Source organism: Corvus hawaiiensis, chromosome 5 (genome assembly GCF_020740725.1).
Source record: "Corvus hawaiiensis isolate bCorHaw1 chromosome 5, bCorHaw1.pri.cur, whole genome shotgun sequence".
Classification (NCBI taxonomy): domain Eukaryota; kingdom Metazoa; phylum Chordata; class Aves; order Passeriformes; family Corvidae; genus Corvus; species Corvus hawaiiensis.
Window position 1 is genome coordinate 47,318,514 of NC_063217.1, and position 17,974 is coordinate 47,336,487.

General features: G+C 46.7%; 1 protein-coding gene across 5 annotated transcripts in view; it reads left to right on the forward strand.

The window, feature by feature from the left end:
- The window catches only part of EPHA5 (EPH receptor A5), a 196,013-nt gene extending 191,873 nt beyond the window's left edge, over positions 1-4,140 (forward strand). For all 5 annotated transcript variants that reach the window (XM_048303226.1, XM_048303217.1, XM_048303221.1 and 2 more), the window contains one exon: positions 1,309-4,140. In XM_048303226.1, the coding sequence (XP_048159183.1) occupies positions 1,309-1,414 (106 nt within the window). In that variant the 3' untranslated portion in view covers positions 1,415-4,140. The remainder of the gene's footprint in view (positions 1-1,308) is intronic.
- Positions 4,141-17,974: the final 13,834 nt, after the last annotated feature.

A 17,974-nucleotide genomic window follows, 5' to 3' on the forward strand; every position in this document is an offset into this window, starting at 1 on the left:
CAGTCTTTGCATGAGTGCAGCAGTGTGGTTTCCAAAATGCAGCTGCGTGTTCAAGGTCACATCTCAGTGGCTTACAGTGGAGAAATTTCTCCTAAATGACTTGCACACAGGGTGTCAGCAGCTTTGGGATTCATGAGTGTATTGTCAGGAACCTAAGGCACAACTTAGAAACATCCTTAATTCAGTGCAGTCCTGAGGTAGAAAGTTAGGGACTGCTGTTTTTCTAGTGGAAGTCTTCAGACAAAATACCTCAAACTGCTTCTCTAAGATTAGTTTCTGTGTCTTGTGCTGGAAACATTTATGCAACTGTCTTGATGTTTCTTCTGAGCTTTTATTCCTACAACTTCTCTGTTAACACTTTTCCATGCAGTAAGAAATCTCTACAATTATACTCTGCCATAACTGATGGCCTTACCTGGCTTTAGATGTGTCGCTGCATCCGATAACCCAAGGTCCTGTGGTAGTATCTCCAGGAGATGACTTGTCCCACTCCTGTCTTTGGATGGGATAAATTGTACCCTGGAGGTGCCTCTTTTATGCCATTCACATGAATCACAGGAAGGTGCTTACCTTCATCTATACGCCTGAATTTTGGAGGGTGGAGTTGATGACAATCTTTCCTCCTGATCCTGCATTTTACATAAACTATCTTATTTACAGCTTTCCTATAATGAGCCCAGTAGGCAGAATCAACACAAATGCCCTTGGCTTCTAGAATTCACCCCCCAAAAGAAAAAACAAATGTGGGTTTATGGGAAGATTTGCAAAGACCCAAAGGCAAGCTGCTTTGCTAATTCTTGTTGACTTTAAGGGGTCATCAGGATGGTGGCCATGCTCGAAGCTTTTGCCATTTGTGTTTCTTTGGCTTTCCCTCATCTGAAGAGGAAGAAAGCATGGATTGATCTCACTCCTCACTGCTCATATCCAAGATCAAATACCAGCCTCTCCCATGAGAAGAGGAAACTGCAACATGGGCATTCTTACATGGCTTTTCTCTTGGAAATAGGACTTTTCACGCCTAGCAGAATCCTTGGCCAAAGACGATGCTGACACTTTTCTCTCTGGCCTTTCTCCTTGGCCAGCGAGGTGATCTCGTTCAAATCACATCACCTCTCTAAGATGCTGTCAGCCGTAAAAAAAAACATTTTACAAATGGGGAAAATAAAACTTGCCAACTAAACTTGGCTCCGGGAGCTGCCAGTGGTAACAGGTAGGCACTGGCAGCGGCAGCAGCGCATGCGGCGCGTGGTGTGCGCGGCGACGTGTGCCTGAGAGGTCCATGGAACCAACGTCTGCTTTCTCCCACAGGGATTTGAGACGTCTGGGAGTGACACTTGTTGGTCACCAGAAGAAGATAATGAACAGCCTTCAAGAGATGAAGGTCCAGTTGGTGAATGGGATGGTGCCGTTGTAACACAGTTTTTAAAGTTGCTTCCTCAAGTGGGTCGGTCCTGCACTTTGTACTCTAGCCCTGAGATTTATTTTGACTAAAAAAAAACCCAAGAAAAGATAAAAAGGGAAATTCAGTGGTTTCTGTAACTGAAGGACGTTGGCCTCTGCTGCAGCATTTCTAAAGCAGTGTTTGACTTAAGTTTTCCTTTTCTTCCTATTTGTGTCCTCATTTTCATGAAGTCAGTGTAAGATGCATGGAACATGGAAACGAATCTGCTGTACGTGAGGTTAACCAGTCTCTTAAGCTTCAACGGTGATGACAAGAAGCCTTCCACCACGTTGTCTGTACATGGGAGGTACAAATATATATAGCACCTTTATATACTGAATTACAGCAGCACATGGTAATGCTTCCAAGGACTGACTCGAATGGAGGATTTTTGTGGCCATTCATGGACTCCCAATAGCTGCAGTTTGCTGAAGTATAACTTCGAGTCTTACTTGTCTACAGAAGTGTATTGAAGAGCAATATGATTAGATTATTTCTCAATAGATATTTTGTTTTGTAAATTTAAAGAAAAGAAAAAAAAATGCTGTTACACAGCATTGAGTTATAGAGACTAGCATATAAACATGTTGCTTGCTCCATGGCAAATACAATACAGGGTGTATATTTTGTTTTCCTCCTTCTGTGTTACCAAGTTCTTTTTATTTGCTCTTTGGGGAGGATAATAGATGATGAAGATGTATATACTGTACAGTTTGCTACACATCAGGTACAAGATTGGGGCTCTTTCCTTGTTTTGTTCCTTCTTTTCTCCCTCTTTTACTCAGTCTCCCTTTTGTGTTACCCCTATGCTTTGTATTTTTGCTGCGGTTTGGTTTAAGCAACACATAAAGCCTTCAGGAGTTTTGATTATGTATATGAGGTAGAAGGAGTTTGCTTAAATAAAAGATGTTGCCCCCCTCTTCCTGTACACCATGGGCTGAGGACATCCAGAAGAAGGGAAGTAAAATATCTGGTTCTTGGTGGCCTCCAGTGATAACGTGGCATTGATTTTTCTGTGTCCTGGCCAACGATAGCATGGGATTGCCTCACCCAGTGCAGCCATCGCCTCTGTTCCCGGAGTCCAGGAGACAAAGCACGAGATGGTTTTAGCTGGAAGGAAGGAATTTCGTTGTTGCTTTTCTGATGATGTGGGTTAAGTCCTGGGGCACAGTGTGGAAATGAGCCCGTGGTCATCCAGTGTGGATATTTTGTAGTATTTCTCCCACAGTGGTGGGAGTGGGATTATTTTTGGAACTGTACTGTCCTAAGCTGTCTCTTGGCATTTTAGGTTTGGCTGTGGACTTGGCCACTTTGGGACAGAGCACAGAGGGGAGGGAAGAGCAGAGTAGCCCAATATGGTCACAGCTATGGCATCCTGAGGGCAAGGAGATGCCATTCATAGGGGCTAGCACAGCTCAGATCAGGACTTGGTTGTAGCTAGGGTTCAATGTATCCATTAAAGCCCATGGCTGGTAGTTTCAGAGGGACCTGAGGGCAACCCAATCCCTTGGGAATCACACCAAGAACTATTTTGGGATTGTCCTCCTCCTTTTATTGTAGATAGGATTAAACAGCACAGTTAATTTGGTATTCATAGGTTGGGCTTTTATTTTGTGAAGACTTAGATAAAGCTAAGGATTTTAAAACAGCTCAGTGGACTGCAAGGGTTTGTTGTTTCTGTAAATGTATTGGCTTCCTTAGAGTTTGGATAGCATCTTATGGCATCCTTCCTTAGCAAAAACATCAACATAAAGAGTTGCTGTAGCTCCCTTCATCCCCAGTGCTGTAGAGCCAAGCCCAAAGAGTTCAAACAGCCAAAAGGAGGCCTGTGTCCTTCATGTCTTGTAGAAACAGGTGTTGCAAGGCACCTTCAGCTGTTTCAAAGTCTTTCTTCCATTTCCCCCCGGCCTTTGGATGGGATTTGATACAAAGAATGTTTTTTTAAAAAAAGAGAAGCGTCTAGGAGAAGAGGCTGAGTGGTTTTTTTCTTAGCAGCAGGGCTTTGTTTGCTTACAGCAGGGCTTCTTCAGGCAATATTTGCCTGTTTTGAAATGGCCCCCTCCTCCTCTGCAGGTTACTGCTGAGTTCCTCAGGAATCAGGAGAAATAGGAGGGAGAGGAGCCACAGCGAGGTCTAACAAATCTTGATGGTGTCATTTCTCATCCCGTTGTTTCATTTTGGCAGCCACCAGAACACAAAAGAGGAAGAGGGTATCAAGACATAACAATTTCGGCACGGAAAAGAGATTTGTCATATAATAAATAAGATTATTAGAGCTGTCAGCAGAACAGTCTTCAGATTATTTGTGCCTCCCTGTCTGCAACGCTTGGGAAAATAACATGTAGGAAGACAGAAACAACTTATTTCATCAGGAAGAATTGTTTGCCTGCATCCATTGGCGGCACTGAGATGCTATTAGCAAATATATAGCACTTTCTGCCCATCACCTCCACTCATTCCTTTCCTCTTGGCTCTGTGGGAGGAGTTGAACTTGGTCTTTTTTTTCCTGGGGTCTTAAAAGCAAAATCCCCTTTTCATCATTTGTTTTGCTGGGATACCTACCAAATGCTGGAGTAACCTTCAAAATGATGAACCGGTGGAAAACAAAACTGTTCTTAAGCCAGACTGCATTTGTAAATAGGGCACCTCTTCTCGCTTCCTCCAATAAATAAATAAATAACCTTTTCTATTTATTTCAAGAGCTGTTCTTGCTACAGATCTCTGTATTAACAGACTTTGTCTCGGAGCTAAAAGTAAAACGTCGTTTTAGTGGGTAGGGTCCAAAGGTTACAGCTTCTATGTCCATGAGTAAATTCCAGAGACAATGGAGGTTTTCAGTTCCCATCCAAGAACTGCAAGTATTTCGTGTGTTGGGCATGATTATATGTATTGGCATGCAGCAGATCAAGAGGACAGCAACTTTTTTGGCAGGTTATGTTCTTGGAAGGGGCTGTAGGTGGATTTCCTGCTTATGGTAAGTCCAAGCATTTTGCTTTTCCAGCTCGCTACTGCTGCAACAAATTCTGGTTTTTTCCAGTATATTTTGCTGATAATTGAGAGGGAGGTATTTAAAATGATCCAAAAGGTGAAAAGGCTTTTTTTGATACAGTTTTTCATTTTGGGAGAACAAGTGTCCCCAGGAAAGGCTTGTGTAGACTCACACCCTTTCATTGTGTAGCTACCACTTGGAAAAACTACTTGAGCATAAAAAAGGAAGACTGATATAAAAGGGAAAAAAAATCAGTTTAAAATTTTATTTATTCCTCCTATATGTTAATAGTGAGAAGAACAAAAGATGAAGGTAAAAATTTTTTTTGTCTATTCAGTGTTGAATATAATGTAGAAAGTCCCAGTGCTCAAGAAATTGTGACTCCTTGGATTGCTGTGGACTTGAAATTAGATGTTAAGGCATATGTAAAATACATCGGTAGCAGTCTTAAGATTAACACGTAGTTTCCAATCCTTTACTGTAATTCCTTAGAGCAGGTAGAGCAGGAGCTGGTGCATCCAGCACTGCCAGAGCCGCAGCATCTGCCTCAGCTCCTTAAATCAGTGTTTTAACTCATAGGAGACTGTAGCATTGCTGTATTTATTCCTCCCCTTTCCCCCTCTTTGGATGCTCTCTGTGCATTTTGTTTGTGTTCATGGGTTTTTTTGTAGTATAAGATACGAAATTTTCTATTTTTTCATAAAAATAAAAACTTTGACTAACAGCAACATCCAGTTGTAGATCACACATACCCTTGAGCCCTCGACTTTCCATGAAGCATCAGGATTTCCCCTCTTGGAAAGGAAATAAATTCTCTGCATTTTTTTCTCTCCTAAATGCAGATCTGGTGCTACTCTTGTGGTCCCTGAAGGAAAGAGAGGCCTTTGGGATGAGCGAGACATGTAGACCCACATGAATGCATCCTGCCTTGTTACAGGCTGTTCCCGCTTTTCTCTGTTTTTTGGGGAAAATACACTTTTTAGTCTGGTTTCTGGGGCAAAGGGCCTGCCAAACCAAGCAAGCAAGCCCCAGAGCAGTCCCTGACCACATATCCCTCAGAAATACCATTTTTTGGGAATTTCTTTTTTCTCCCAAAATCTGATTTTCTCTGAATTTTTTTTGGGTGGGACCCCAGCAAACCCATGATGAGCTGGAGCACCCGCCACCACATCCCCTGCTCCGTGGATTTGGGGGCAACCACATGCTTCAGAGGGGCATGGGCCAGCCTTAAAGAGAGGTGTGAAAAGCCATAGGTGAGAAAGGCCAAGGGCCAGGGGGGAAAAGATTGACCTGGGAAGGGTCTTAATGGAGGTGGTGGTGGGCAGCCACCATCTTCTTGTCCACTGCTGGAGGACAAAGGGAAGAGGTGCGGATAAGGATAGTGTTTCCCCTGACATGACAGGATGCTGTGGCAGATGATGGGTAGTGGTACACTCACACTGTGGCCAGGAAAGGCATGATAGGCTGGGACAGTGGGGGAATGCTGCCTTATATATTGAAGGGAGCACAAGGTCAATTGGGTTAGCAAATTGAGGTTGTCAGCAACTTGGATAAAATCCCTCTGAATTGACGTGCCAGTCCCCACTCAGTGTTTTCTTGTTCAGCTTGAGTCTGTCTGCTGCTGGACCACAATGGTGGCAGATGCTGTAAGGAATCAGAGGGGCTCTGAGGACAGAGGAAAGAATTGTTAATTTGCCCATGTAGGCAGCATCCCTGGTAGCCTTATGGAGGCAGAGAGCCCACTAAAGGGAAAATACAAGCATAGGGAAACTTCCATTAAAAATCAGAGCTTGCTGCAAACTCCTTCCACAATGTTCCATTTTAAGTGAGAACTAAGGAATTAGGCAATTTCCATAGGCCTTTGTGGTCAGATTGGTTTGGGACCAGCTCTTAAACAAATCTCAAATCAGTGTTTGCCTATTATTTTCCTCTGCTGGGCTCTGAGTGAGAAAAGGCACTTGCACTTCGTGGGCACCAGCTAGTAAATATACCTGCACAGAAAGGTAAGGTGCTTTACCTTCAAAGGGGGTCCTTAAGCATGTGCCTGACTTATTTTTTGGGTGGTTCTCCTAAACAGCCTCTGTCTGGTCCCTGAATAAATGCGCAGCTGCATCTCGAGTCGCAAACACCAGCTCTCGTGAATGCTTAACAAGCTGTGCTCAGGGTAATATTCTCTGCATCGCTCTTGTTTTCAGTAAAGCTGAAACAAGCTGCAAAGCAAGATGACCCCTGTGCTGGAGACATTGCAGGGCAGCTAAACAGTAACTTGGTCTTACTTTCCTATCCAAAAAATATAAAAATGTGCCTGAAGGGGGCTCTGAACCTCTCCCCTCCTCTACCAAGCTGGAACGGTTCAAGTCTGTAATGCCAGAATCCCCAGAGGATGCTGCGGCCCCAGGGCAGGAGCAGCGGGGAGGCTGCTCCCCATCACCCCATGAAGCTGAGCTGCCATGCAGAAAGCAATGCAAGATTTATGAAGCTGTGGGGAGAAAGAGTGAGGGACTCTTCATGTATTTTTCATGGGCTGAACTGCATAAATAGCATGCAATGCATAAACTGTGACTGGATACTTCCACAAAAAAAAAAAAAAAAAGGGACCAGCAAGCAGAAGAAGAGATGAAAGAATGAGATAGATTTATTCAAGTCAACAGGGCCTGCTCAAAGTCACCCTCAGGTGCATTAAGAAGCAGGCAAAACAGCACAACCTCATCCCAGAACAATTCATCTTTGCTGACATGAGGGAGATGGACCTCAAGGACTGGAGAAGGGCACACGTCATTCCTGCTTGGTAAAACGGGTGGGTGGCAGGAGAGAAACCACGTTATCCGTGATGCCTCGGATGTGGTGTGGGACTTAACAGAGGTGCTAGGACAAACTATTGCACCAGCAGACAGGTCAGTGTAGACAGTGAATCACACTGGGGCACAGAGAGGCAGCTCAGAATGAGGTAGCGCTGGGAAAAGAGGATGCCACTGGAAAACTCGGTGCAGGGATGAGTGCTGAAAAGGTGGTGTTCCCTGTGGCAGTTCCCTCAGCAGGTGCATGTGTGCTTCCAAGTGTGCAATTTTAATAATGCGTCTGCTGCCAGAGCTGACACCTCATGTACATGAAGACAGGTATCAAAACAATCCCAGGCTGAGATTGGGTAGGAAATGGGAGCTGGAGCAGCATGGCAGCCAGGAAAAAGCTTTGATCGTTTTGCAGCTGTGATAGCAGGCCAGGGTGTGTTTGCAGTTATTGCATGCCTAGGGTTTCCAGGGAAAAAAAGGCCTTGGAGAAACAGGTGTGAAGTGTGTGATGCTCACTGAATGCACCCTTTACCTCTATAGTGTGACTGCCAGTGGGAGCATCTCGTGCAAATCCTTTGGGAGCTGCTGGATATTGGTGGCTGTAGGCCCCAGTGTTACAGCCCATTAATATATGGCTCATTATTTTCCTCCCAGAATGTCTTATGAGCCAGCCATGGAAGGGTAACAAGGCACCCATGTAGGTGATTTTCTTACCCCTTCATTTCCTCACCTCTAGCTGGGGTCAGCTTAATTACTCATAGCATCAGCTACAGTAATATTCAGCAAATTGAGTGTAAGAAAAGAAGGTGCTTTCTTACACTGGCATGCTGCTTTCATAACCTATTAAGACCTCTAACCAGTTTTTTTTGACCCCAAAACTCTTCAAGCCCCCCCTTAAATGGCCAGCAGATGCATTTCTGCTGGTAAAGATGACTTATTTCTCTCAAAGCTTATTTTTTTAACTACAAAACCAGAAGAAAAATCTTCCAAGCTGAAAAAAAAAAAAGCAGCAAAACTGTGAGATAGGCTGCCTGCCATTTTCTTGGTTTGCTCCCAATAAAGACCATATTTATTACAAGAAAATAGAAATCCTATGGATTTCTCTTCTGAGGTGCTGTGTTTCAAGCTTGACATTTAAACATGAAACTCCAGGCTCTAATATTTAATCATTTACTCCTCAAGAAATATGGTGTGTGGAGCCGCTGAGCAAAAGGGCATGCAAAGTAAAAATATTTCATTGGGAAAAAAAAAGGAAGATAGGGAAAATACATGTTCATTTAAAAAAAAAGATAGGGAGCAACCTCTCCCATCCAGTGGGCAAAATGCTGTCAAAGTGGCAACCTGTGGTCCCTTTCCATGAGATGTGTAGGAGCTCAGGACTTACTCAGGGCTTGCTAATATCCTTCAAATGGGATAAGATTAGTGGTTGGACACAATTACTGGAGGAGGACGGAGAAGGAGGCATACATGTATGTATGGAGGTATATATGTATATATATGTGTATATATATATGCATGGCTATATATGCACACACATGACGAAGCACTGGTGATCATCTCTTAATCAAGACAAGAATTAGGGCATGGCTAATAAATGGTGAATGGCAGCAAATAGCCCAGGAGTGAGACTGGACTGGGCTGAAAAGAGTGTTTTGGACCAGGCACGGGGGGGTAGATGGAGACCATCAAGGTTTGGCACTGGGAAGGATTTGGCCTTCATTAGTGTTCCTGTCCCAGGATGAATTAATGACCCGGGCGGAAGAGGAGGGAGGCAGTGTAGGGTGGCTGCAGAAGGGATGGGTGTTCTCACTAGTGCTAAAATCCCACCAAGTTCCATCCCACTGGGCAGCCACCAGCCATCAAAGCAGGGAAGGGCGGATTGAATGGACCAGATAAAGAGGCTGGGAACATGCACTTGGCAATAAATGAGGAGAAATTGGATGGAGGGCAGCCACAGGCATGGCTTTCATCCTGGCTTGGCCGTTGCTTTTGGGCTTGAAAGTCAGTCACAGACCTCAAAGGTCAATCCACGGTGCTCAGGTGGGAAAAGAATATGTTTATTTGGCTTGAAAACAATGGCCCTTTTGGGGGGTTTTAGTATTTTTTAGTGGAAAACCAGGCTTTCACAGCCAGAGCTTGCGAACAGCTGAGTGTACACTGAGCCCTACACAGAGACTTGGCTTGCTCAGCACCTGCTAACACCTGGGTTTGGGTGACTTTAGGTCTTGAACGTGCCAAGATGGGTCCTTCCCTTGGCCCAGCAAGGGGAAAGGGAAGCATGAGTGGTCCATTCACCCCTTTGTTCTCCAAACCTCCAGGGTTTGGAGAACAGGGCTGTACAGCCAGAATCTTTTTTGTAGCAACAACTACATGTATCCCAGAGAAAACAGTAAAATAAAATTAATAAATAAAATAATTGTAAATATTCTGTGTAGGGAAAGGTTGTTGGCTCTGGCAGAGGCAAAGTTGGGCTGTGGAGGGGAGTGCTAGAGGGGAGTGCTAGAGGTGCAGTGTCCCAAATCAATACAAATAGTTGCTTCAGGGCACAGAACTCAGTCCTGCAAAAACTTCATGCTTCTCCCATCCCTGAGAGCTGTGCTTCATTGCCTCCTATTTTTATGCAGCAGCCAAAGAGATTCTGAATCCTTGGCCCCCGCATTTGCATCCCAGGCCAGACTGCAGCCAGGGTCAAAGCCTGCATGTACTGTCCATCCCTCCCTAGCACCCCGAAATTGTGTGATTGCTTCGTCAGGGAAGGCAATTAGCATTCAAGTGCTGCTGTTAGCATAATCAGAAAGACAAAAGGCTGACAGCAATAGCTGCAAAGCTGGGGCCCTAGTCAGAAATGTAATGGAGAAATAAATTATGGCAAGAGAGCACATTCAGATCCAGACTTCGGCTGCAGAGGGTACGAGGGCAGAAAAGAGCCCTGCCTCCTGCTAGTTTATCATCCACACTCCAGAGATCCTCATAGCTGTAACTGATAAGCAGCTGATAAACAGCTCAGCTTCTTCAGGAACAGAAGCACTCCTGTCATGAGCAGCTGAGACCCCCAGGTACCAGCCAGGGATACTGTGAGTCCTCTTGGCACCACATCCTAGTTCTTTAATGCCAGACCTTTCCCTCGAAAAACTCAGCTTATTTCAAGGTGCTGTTTTGTGTTTGTGATAGAAGGGATTTAAGCACCCCAGGGTTTCGCAAGCCACGATCTGGGGACAGTCACGCTCCAGTACTGCTGAAAAGGGGAGACAAGAACCCAAAACAGATAAAACCTGATGACTGGAAGCAGGTTTGGGGTGTAAAAATAAGATTTTAAAAATCCAGATAAGTATCCCAGTGATCCCTGTAAATTTGGAAAGCCTGAGTACAGCTTGGGAAGGGAAGGACCCAGTTGTGGCTCTTTCTATGCAGCCGCATTGGGCTTCCCGTGAGCTAAAAAAATAAACAAGAAAAAAGCAAACAGACAAACAAAATAAGGCAAGAAAGGGAAAAGGCAGCAAGGTGAAATGCCTCCATCAGTGATGGCATTGGATGGGCATCTGGTCCCTGAAGACGGCACTGTTATCTCAGTGTAAGCTCTTTTTTCAATATTATTCACCTATTCAAGGAGAGGAGACATCTTATTGTCTAAAAGAAAGCTGAAAACAAAGCTTGCTGCGCTCCAGGTTATTTTTTACACCACAGAAACATCCCACTGATGAAGCAGTGACTTTGTAGGAGCTGATAAATCAGAAGTCGAATGAAAGAATGGGGTTTTTTTGTTTCTCCAGCCCTGAGATTTGATTTGATTGGAATTAGCTTCATTTGGATCTGACCCTTAGCAAAGGCCTTTTATATTCACCAGGAGGTTTACCACAGGGCACTGCAAATTTTCCTGCTTTGAGATGCTACAGCGTGAAGGGAGGTTATAAAAATATATATTTTTTAAAAATATATAAAGTATATGTGTAATAAAAATTTAAAAATATAAAAGCCTTTATCAAACCAAATTTAATGCTCTAGAAATATGATCTTGTGCTTCCCCCAGACAAGAGAAAGCTACAGAATCTCTCCAGATGCCCCACACCAAGGACTTGTACTTGTGTGTGTGTCTGAGGGATGCAGAAAGGGAGCCGAACTTGTGCTAATAAGCAGCTACTCAATATGCCTTGATGAGGGAATGTATTCAGAGTGTACAGAGAGCAAAGTGTGCTGCAGCGAGAATGGGAAATGATTCCCCTCATATGAATTTGCCTAAGTACAAAATAAACATCTATTTTTTTTCTCCTTTCCCCCTTTTTCTAAAGCCCAGCTGTCTGTTAATGCATATAATGATGGTCCCTCCAGGGACCAAGCCTGAATTCCCATTCATATGCAAAAATCATAAGTGAGAAACTTTAGATTTGGCCCAAATAACAGTGTGCACTTCTCCCAGTGAAGGAAATTCCAGCTTGCCATATTTTTCCTGCTCAGTGCATGCCAGATGTCTAAAAAAAAAAAAAAAAAAAACAGAGGGGGATGGTTATTCCTGTGTATGGAGCCAGAGCTGGCAACAAGGAAAGGATGCTTCTGGCACATCCACAACGCACTGCCTCCACACGGGAGCATGGAGCAAGGGAAAGCTGGGGGGGAAATGGTCTTCCTCATATGGCCACGTTTGTGTTGAACACCAAACCTCTGCTGAGGGGGTTGTGTTGACCCCGTGAAAGGCAATGGCTGTGTCACAACATTTAGGGAGAGAGAGGGGGGAAAACAAAGGTCTGAATATGACAGAAAAGGGGCTGAGGCAACTGGGAAAAACAGGTACTTGTGCAAAACCAGCTCCTGAGTACTCTTTTTCAAGTGGACTGCTCAGTGCTTGCCGGTCAGCACTGCCGCCCTGAAGCCCGGCCTTAAGCTGCCCTCCAAGAGCCTGCCAAATGTTCATTTGGAAAGCAGAGGCTTAGGAAGCTGCTTTTAGGCTTCACCAAACCATTTTGCTTTTAAAGGAGGCCTCTGGCATTGCAAGAGAGACCACACTTAGCAGAAAGACCAAAGCCATGCTTTGCAGTGAAGTTTTGCTGGAGACAAAGCATTAGAGCGAGTGCTGAGGCTCATCCCTTGTGATGGGGTTGGGGAATGATCTCATTTTGGGGAGAAATAGCTATAAACAGCTGGATTGTTACTGGAAAACAAAAACCTCAAAATATTCATCCTTTGGGAGGCATCGCTGTGGGTTTATTCTGGGGGGCTGTGTGGGTCATGTGAAATGACAAATGACAAAACGACAGGCAAGTCATTTTTCATGCTGGATACCTGCCTTGGGATCATGTGCTCAGAGAGAGGAAGTGATTTAGGAGGAAGGCAGTCAAATTCATGGGTTTTTTCTCTATCCCCAATAAAAAGAAAGGGTCAGGAGAGTACTCCTTTCCCACTGTCTCAAGATGAATCGGGGCTTCATGATGGTGAGGCAGTGGTGGTCTGTTAAGGCAAAGGGGGATTAGGGCTGGCAGGGGGGTTATGCTGGGCCTCACAGCTGGTGCAGGTGCATTTCCAGCCATAAGAAGTAGTAACAGTCCCAGTGGAAACATTCAGCTGCGGTAAGAGCAGACAGAAATCTATTATCCTTGTGAATGCAATGTCAATATTTACAGAGAGAGGTCAAAGAAGAGATCTCTGCTCAGGAAATGTCAGCTCTGGAGAAGGAGGAGGCATTAGCAGCATTTGCCTTTTTGCCGGAGCAATCCCTGCAAAACTGAGGAATATTTAGGAGGTTTTAGACTTCCAGCCCTATTCACCCATCTTCTTGTACCATTGCATCGTCTACTGCAGCAGTTTAGAGCACATCTGCAATGCCTGGAAGCAATGCTGGATGCTTCCTCCTCCTTGGGGGTTACCAGCATGAATGCGAGTGGTGATCCAGTCATGGTGGCTGCAGGCAGCTTTCCTTATCTGCCATTAGTAGGGTCCTTTACAGAGAGGAAAAGACAAGTGGAACAGAAAAATGGCACAGAGCAAAGAACACAGGGTCCAAAAAACCATTCAGGCTGAGCCAGGTTGGTACCTGCAGCTAAAAACCCACCAGGTGAGATAGGATTATGGATTTAGATAAAGGATCTCAGAATATTTTTCTGCAATCTTTTTGCTTAGGGTGGGAAGTGCTCAAAATGGGTTTAATCCCCCTTGCTCGGTGTTATTAGCACAGGAGTGCTACTGCTATTGCTGGTAGCACAGGAGTTCCTGGGCCCTCTCTAATGAAGACCAAAGAGGCTTTGTGTGAGCATGAAAGGGACAGGCAGAAGAAGCACAGGTGAGAACACAGCCTCAAAAACAGCTTTATGCCAGCATATGCAGTTGCTGCCCACAGATGTTACCCATGGGAATGACAGGACCTCCAGGTGATGCTTCCAGGTGTAGGAGGACAGGGGAGCATCACCAGCCCGCCTAGCAGGTATCCAGCCTTGTGGCTCCTGGGGGGATTGGGTGTTTCCCCATAAAAGCTTTTTTTCACTAGGGAAGGAGGCTTGAGACATCCCAGAAAAGCTGAAAAACTCCCTTGCATTTCCCAAGTGGAAAAATGCTTCTTGCCAAAGACTTCAATTCCTTCCTCCATCATTGGGCTGAGATTTTGCCTGTAACTCTATTTATGCTCAATGAAAACTTCAGGGGCTGGTGGCCTGTGAGGATGTGGGATGTGCCAAGTTCTGGTTTTCACTGGTATTAACACATACATGGCCAAACAGATGGGAAACCACCCAGTGAGACAGAGCCAGCGATGTAAATAAACATCAGAAACCTCTCACTGCTTGCTTAGGCACTGGTTGCTTTTCCCACATTGGACTGGGCCCAGAGGCAGGAGATCTGGGGAGCTGAGGAGGTTGAAAGGGGGAATTTCCCTGCCATGGCACTGAGTTCAGAGGACAGGGCCTGTGGGGTGCAGAGCATCCCGTATCTCTGTCCCACGTGCCTGGGATGGCAAAGGACACTTCTGTGGCATGGAGAAAGTAATTCTGGGCTTTCCAGCTCCCTTCAGATTAAATGTTATTGCATTTGGGTGGGATATTTTGGAGCTGTTTCTCTGCTGGCCATTTTACTCCAAACAGTTTAATTAAAAAACCAAAACTTCTGGCAGGTTTGTGCTGCTTGGTATTTAAGGCCAGATGATATGGACTTATTCTGCATAGGATCTTGTGATTTGCTGTCTGCAGTGTCAGACAGCTGTAATTGAGTTGATATTAACACTGATTAGGAAAAACAATACTGTGTTCCTACCACCTGAGCACGGAGAAGGATATCACCTTGGGCACGCACGTGTGTGTGCCACAGGAGTTCCCTGCAGCCAACAAAATATCCAGCACCATCTCTGAAAATTAAGCTCCACTAGCAGCGCCCCTAGTTCCTAGCCAGTCTGCAGACGCCTGGGCTGTCTCCCAGCTTGCGTCAGCCCCCGGGCAAAAGCAGAGTTTCCTTCGGTATGGTAATTCCCATTGCCGGCGGGGGATTCCCTGCCGGCCCCGCTCCCGGCTGTCCCGCTGCCGCGCCCCGCAGGGCCGCTCACAGGCGGGGCCCGGGCAAACCGGGACAATCCGGGACAAACCGGGGCCGTCTCCTCCCTTCCCTCGCCGCTGTCCCCACCGGCATTCTCAGGACGGCAGCTCATCGGCCGGCGCTGCCTCTGCTGCCCCTGAGTGGCGTGGCGGCTGGATTGTCAGTCACACCCCGGCTCCCGCCCATTCTCCTGCGGAGAAATGGGGCATTTCTGGTGCCTGATCCCTATTTCTCCCGCCCCTCCTGGATGTGGATGTACAGCACGAGGGAGCTGCTGCCAGAAGCACTGGTAAGAGGCGAGGACGAGCTGTCCGTGCTCGGGAAGCAGCAGGGTTTGGAGGGGCTGCAGCCCCAGGGGCTCTTTGAACTGTGCTATGCCTCAGGGAGCTTTGACTGTCCCACATTACTCCCTGAGAGGGACCAATATATATGCCTCAACATATGTCACAAATGAGGTGAAGAAAATTCCTATTTAAAAAAAAAAAAAAACAACAACAACCTGTGTTGCCCTCTCCGCAGAGAGGCTTCACCTGGCAGCCAGTCAGAGCAGAGAAAACTTCCATGATTAGACTGGGAGCAGCTCCCCTCGCCCTCCCGCCACGTCCTGAAGGCAAGTACCCGGATGCCCGCGAAAAATGCCCGCCAAAAACGGGCCCCGAAGCAGATTAGGGGGGAGTTTGGGGGCACATAGAAGCACCTAGCCGCAGCACCACGAGGTCTGGCTTGTCTTTTTGCTTGGGGTCGCTTGGAGGGTCAGCTTGGCCCCTTCTGCTCCCGGCTTCGCGCCCTCTTCCCGGCGGTCCTGTTTCCCTGCCTGTGCCTGCTTCGCCCTGCTGTGCCCGTTCCAGGAACTAGCTTGTTGCCGTGAGGATCTCATGCCCGCAGCCGCCGCCCGCACCCAGCCCGTAACAACCAGCGTGTTGCCGCTGCCTGCATGGAGCCGTGACCGCCGCCGCGTTCCCCGTGCTGCCCGCGACAGCGAGCCCGGAGCACAACCCCGCGGCACCGAGCCGGCAGCCGCCGCCGCCCGCAGCCACCGCGCCCCGACGCTGGGAGACCGCAGCCGCTCCGGGAGCGCGCCTGCAGCCACAGCAGCCTTTTCCCCGCCGGCGGAAGGGACACGCAGCCTGCTGCTCTTCAAAAATCGCGCCCAGCCTGCCGCTGCAGCTGCGCAAACGCTCCGCGCTTCGCAACACGCACGCTCCGTCTGCCGAACCGATGCTGACAAACAGCCGGGCTTCTGTGGTAACGCTGTCCCCATCTTCTGTTTCTTTCCCCCCCTTTCTCTTTGCTCTCTCTCTGCTCCTTTTTCCTGTTCCATCCCCCGCCTTTTTCTAATAAGAACACTTAAGGGCTTTTTTTGTTTGTCTTTGGTTTGGTTTTTTTATTTTATTTCAGTAAACGGTTTTCAGATATAATATTGCCATGTCTGTGCTTAGTTTTTCGTCAGAAAAATCCATCAAAAGAATCCTTCCCGGCTCCCCCTTTTGTAGTGGAACGGGACACTCCCAGCGCAGGGACAGACAGACAGACGGAGGAGCCCCAGCCACACCAGGAGCCACTCTCAGGTGCCTGAGAGATCCACCGTGGGGTGTGGAACGCCCAGGAAAAAGCTGGGCTGCCTGCGCCGTGTGTGGCTGGGGACAGCCCTGCCTGCCCCCCACCCACAGACATTGTAGGAGCACGCAGAGACTTTGAACAGGCAGCAGCAGCCACGCCAGAGGGCCGGGGATGACACTGAAGCTGTGGCCTTCAGGCAGCACTCAGAACATTGGCAAGGTAAAACCTGTCGGTTGAGAAGAGTTTAAGAATTGAAATAAAGAAAAAATAATAATAATAAATTAAAAAATAATAATAGTAATAACAGTAACAGAGGAATAAGCGTCAAGGAAAACAAGTGATGCATAATGCAGTTACTGACCACCCACTGACCAATGCTCAGCCAGTCCCTGAGTGGAAATCAGCACCTCCCAGCTAGCTGTCCCTAGTTTATATTCTGAGCATGATGTTCTGTGGTATGGAATATCCCTTTGGCCAGTACAGGTCAGTTGCCCTGACTGTGCTCCCTCCTGGTTTCTTGTGATTCCTCTTGTAAGGAAAATCCACAAACGCCAGAGGTTTATGTCCAAAGAGGAGACAGAGCAGTCCTGCAACTTTATTCTAATAAAGGAAGAAACTTCACTGGGGCACACGCCCACAGGGTTTCCTCTCTTGAGGTTTTGGAGGGCGCAGCCTCCTTTTATCCCAAACTCCCGGCCGCACGTTGCCCTCTTCCTTTCCCCATTGGCTGAAGTACCAGGAAGGTACAGCCTGCCTGAACTGCCTCCCACATATCCCCCCTTGAACCTACTATTTTACCCCAAAGTTCAGAAACTCAGGCATATGCAGACCCATTTGTCTTGTTTCAGGAGCCAAACTGTCTGGGCTCTGCAACAAACCTGGTGCCCGAAGTTAGTGGAGACATGAAGACCCATTTCAAAGATGTTAATACCCATACTTTCACCCATCAAACTGTTTGTAAAGACATGAGCTTTCATCTCAACCCTTCCTTTTCTTATTTCTCAGCTTGTCTTTACAAACCCTAGTTATTATTAACTTAACCCTTTTTACCAACCTGGAACATTTGAAACACCCCCTCCTGCCTCTTCCGCATCTGGTCCCTGCACCAGGTGGGGCAATTAAATATAGAGAATAAAGTAGAAAATGACAGTACATGTTAGTCCATTAATCACTAGAGATCCTTGTCCATGGCTACTGATAGGTCCCATCCTTTCCTTCCAGTTGAGAAGTCCAAATCTCCAGGGCTTTAGAGACCTTGACCCCAGAGTGTGATGGGTCCACCCGTGATCAGTTGTCCTCACTCTTGTCTCTGCTGTCCTGGTTGGATGTTATGAACAGCTAAGTTCAAAGGCAGTGTCTGTGCTGACTGGGCTTCCTGTCCAAGGAACCCCAAATGACCTCAGGTAACCCCTCCCCGGGACTCCCATGACCTCAAGTGACCCCAAATGACCTCAAGTAACCCCATATGACCTCAGGTAACCCCTCCAAGGGACTCCCATGACCTCAAGTGACCCCAAATGACCTCAAGTAACCCCATATGACCTCAGGTAACCCCTCCAAGGGACTCCCATGACTTCAAGTAACCCCAAATTACTTCAAGTGACCCCAAATGATTTCAAGTAACCCCTCCCAGGGACTCCCATGACTTCAAGTAACCCCAAATTACTTCAAGTGACCCCAAATGATTTC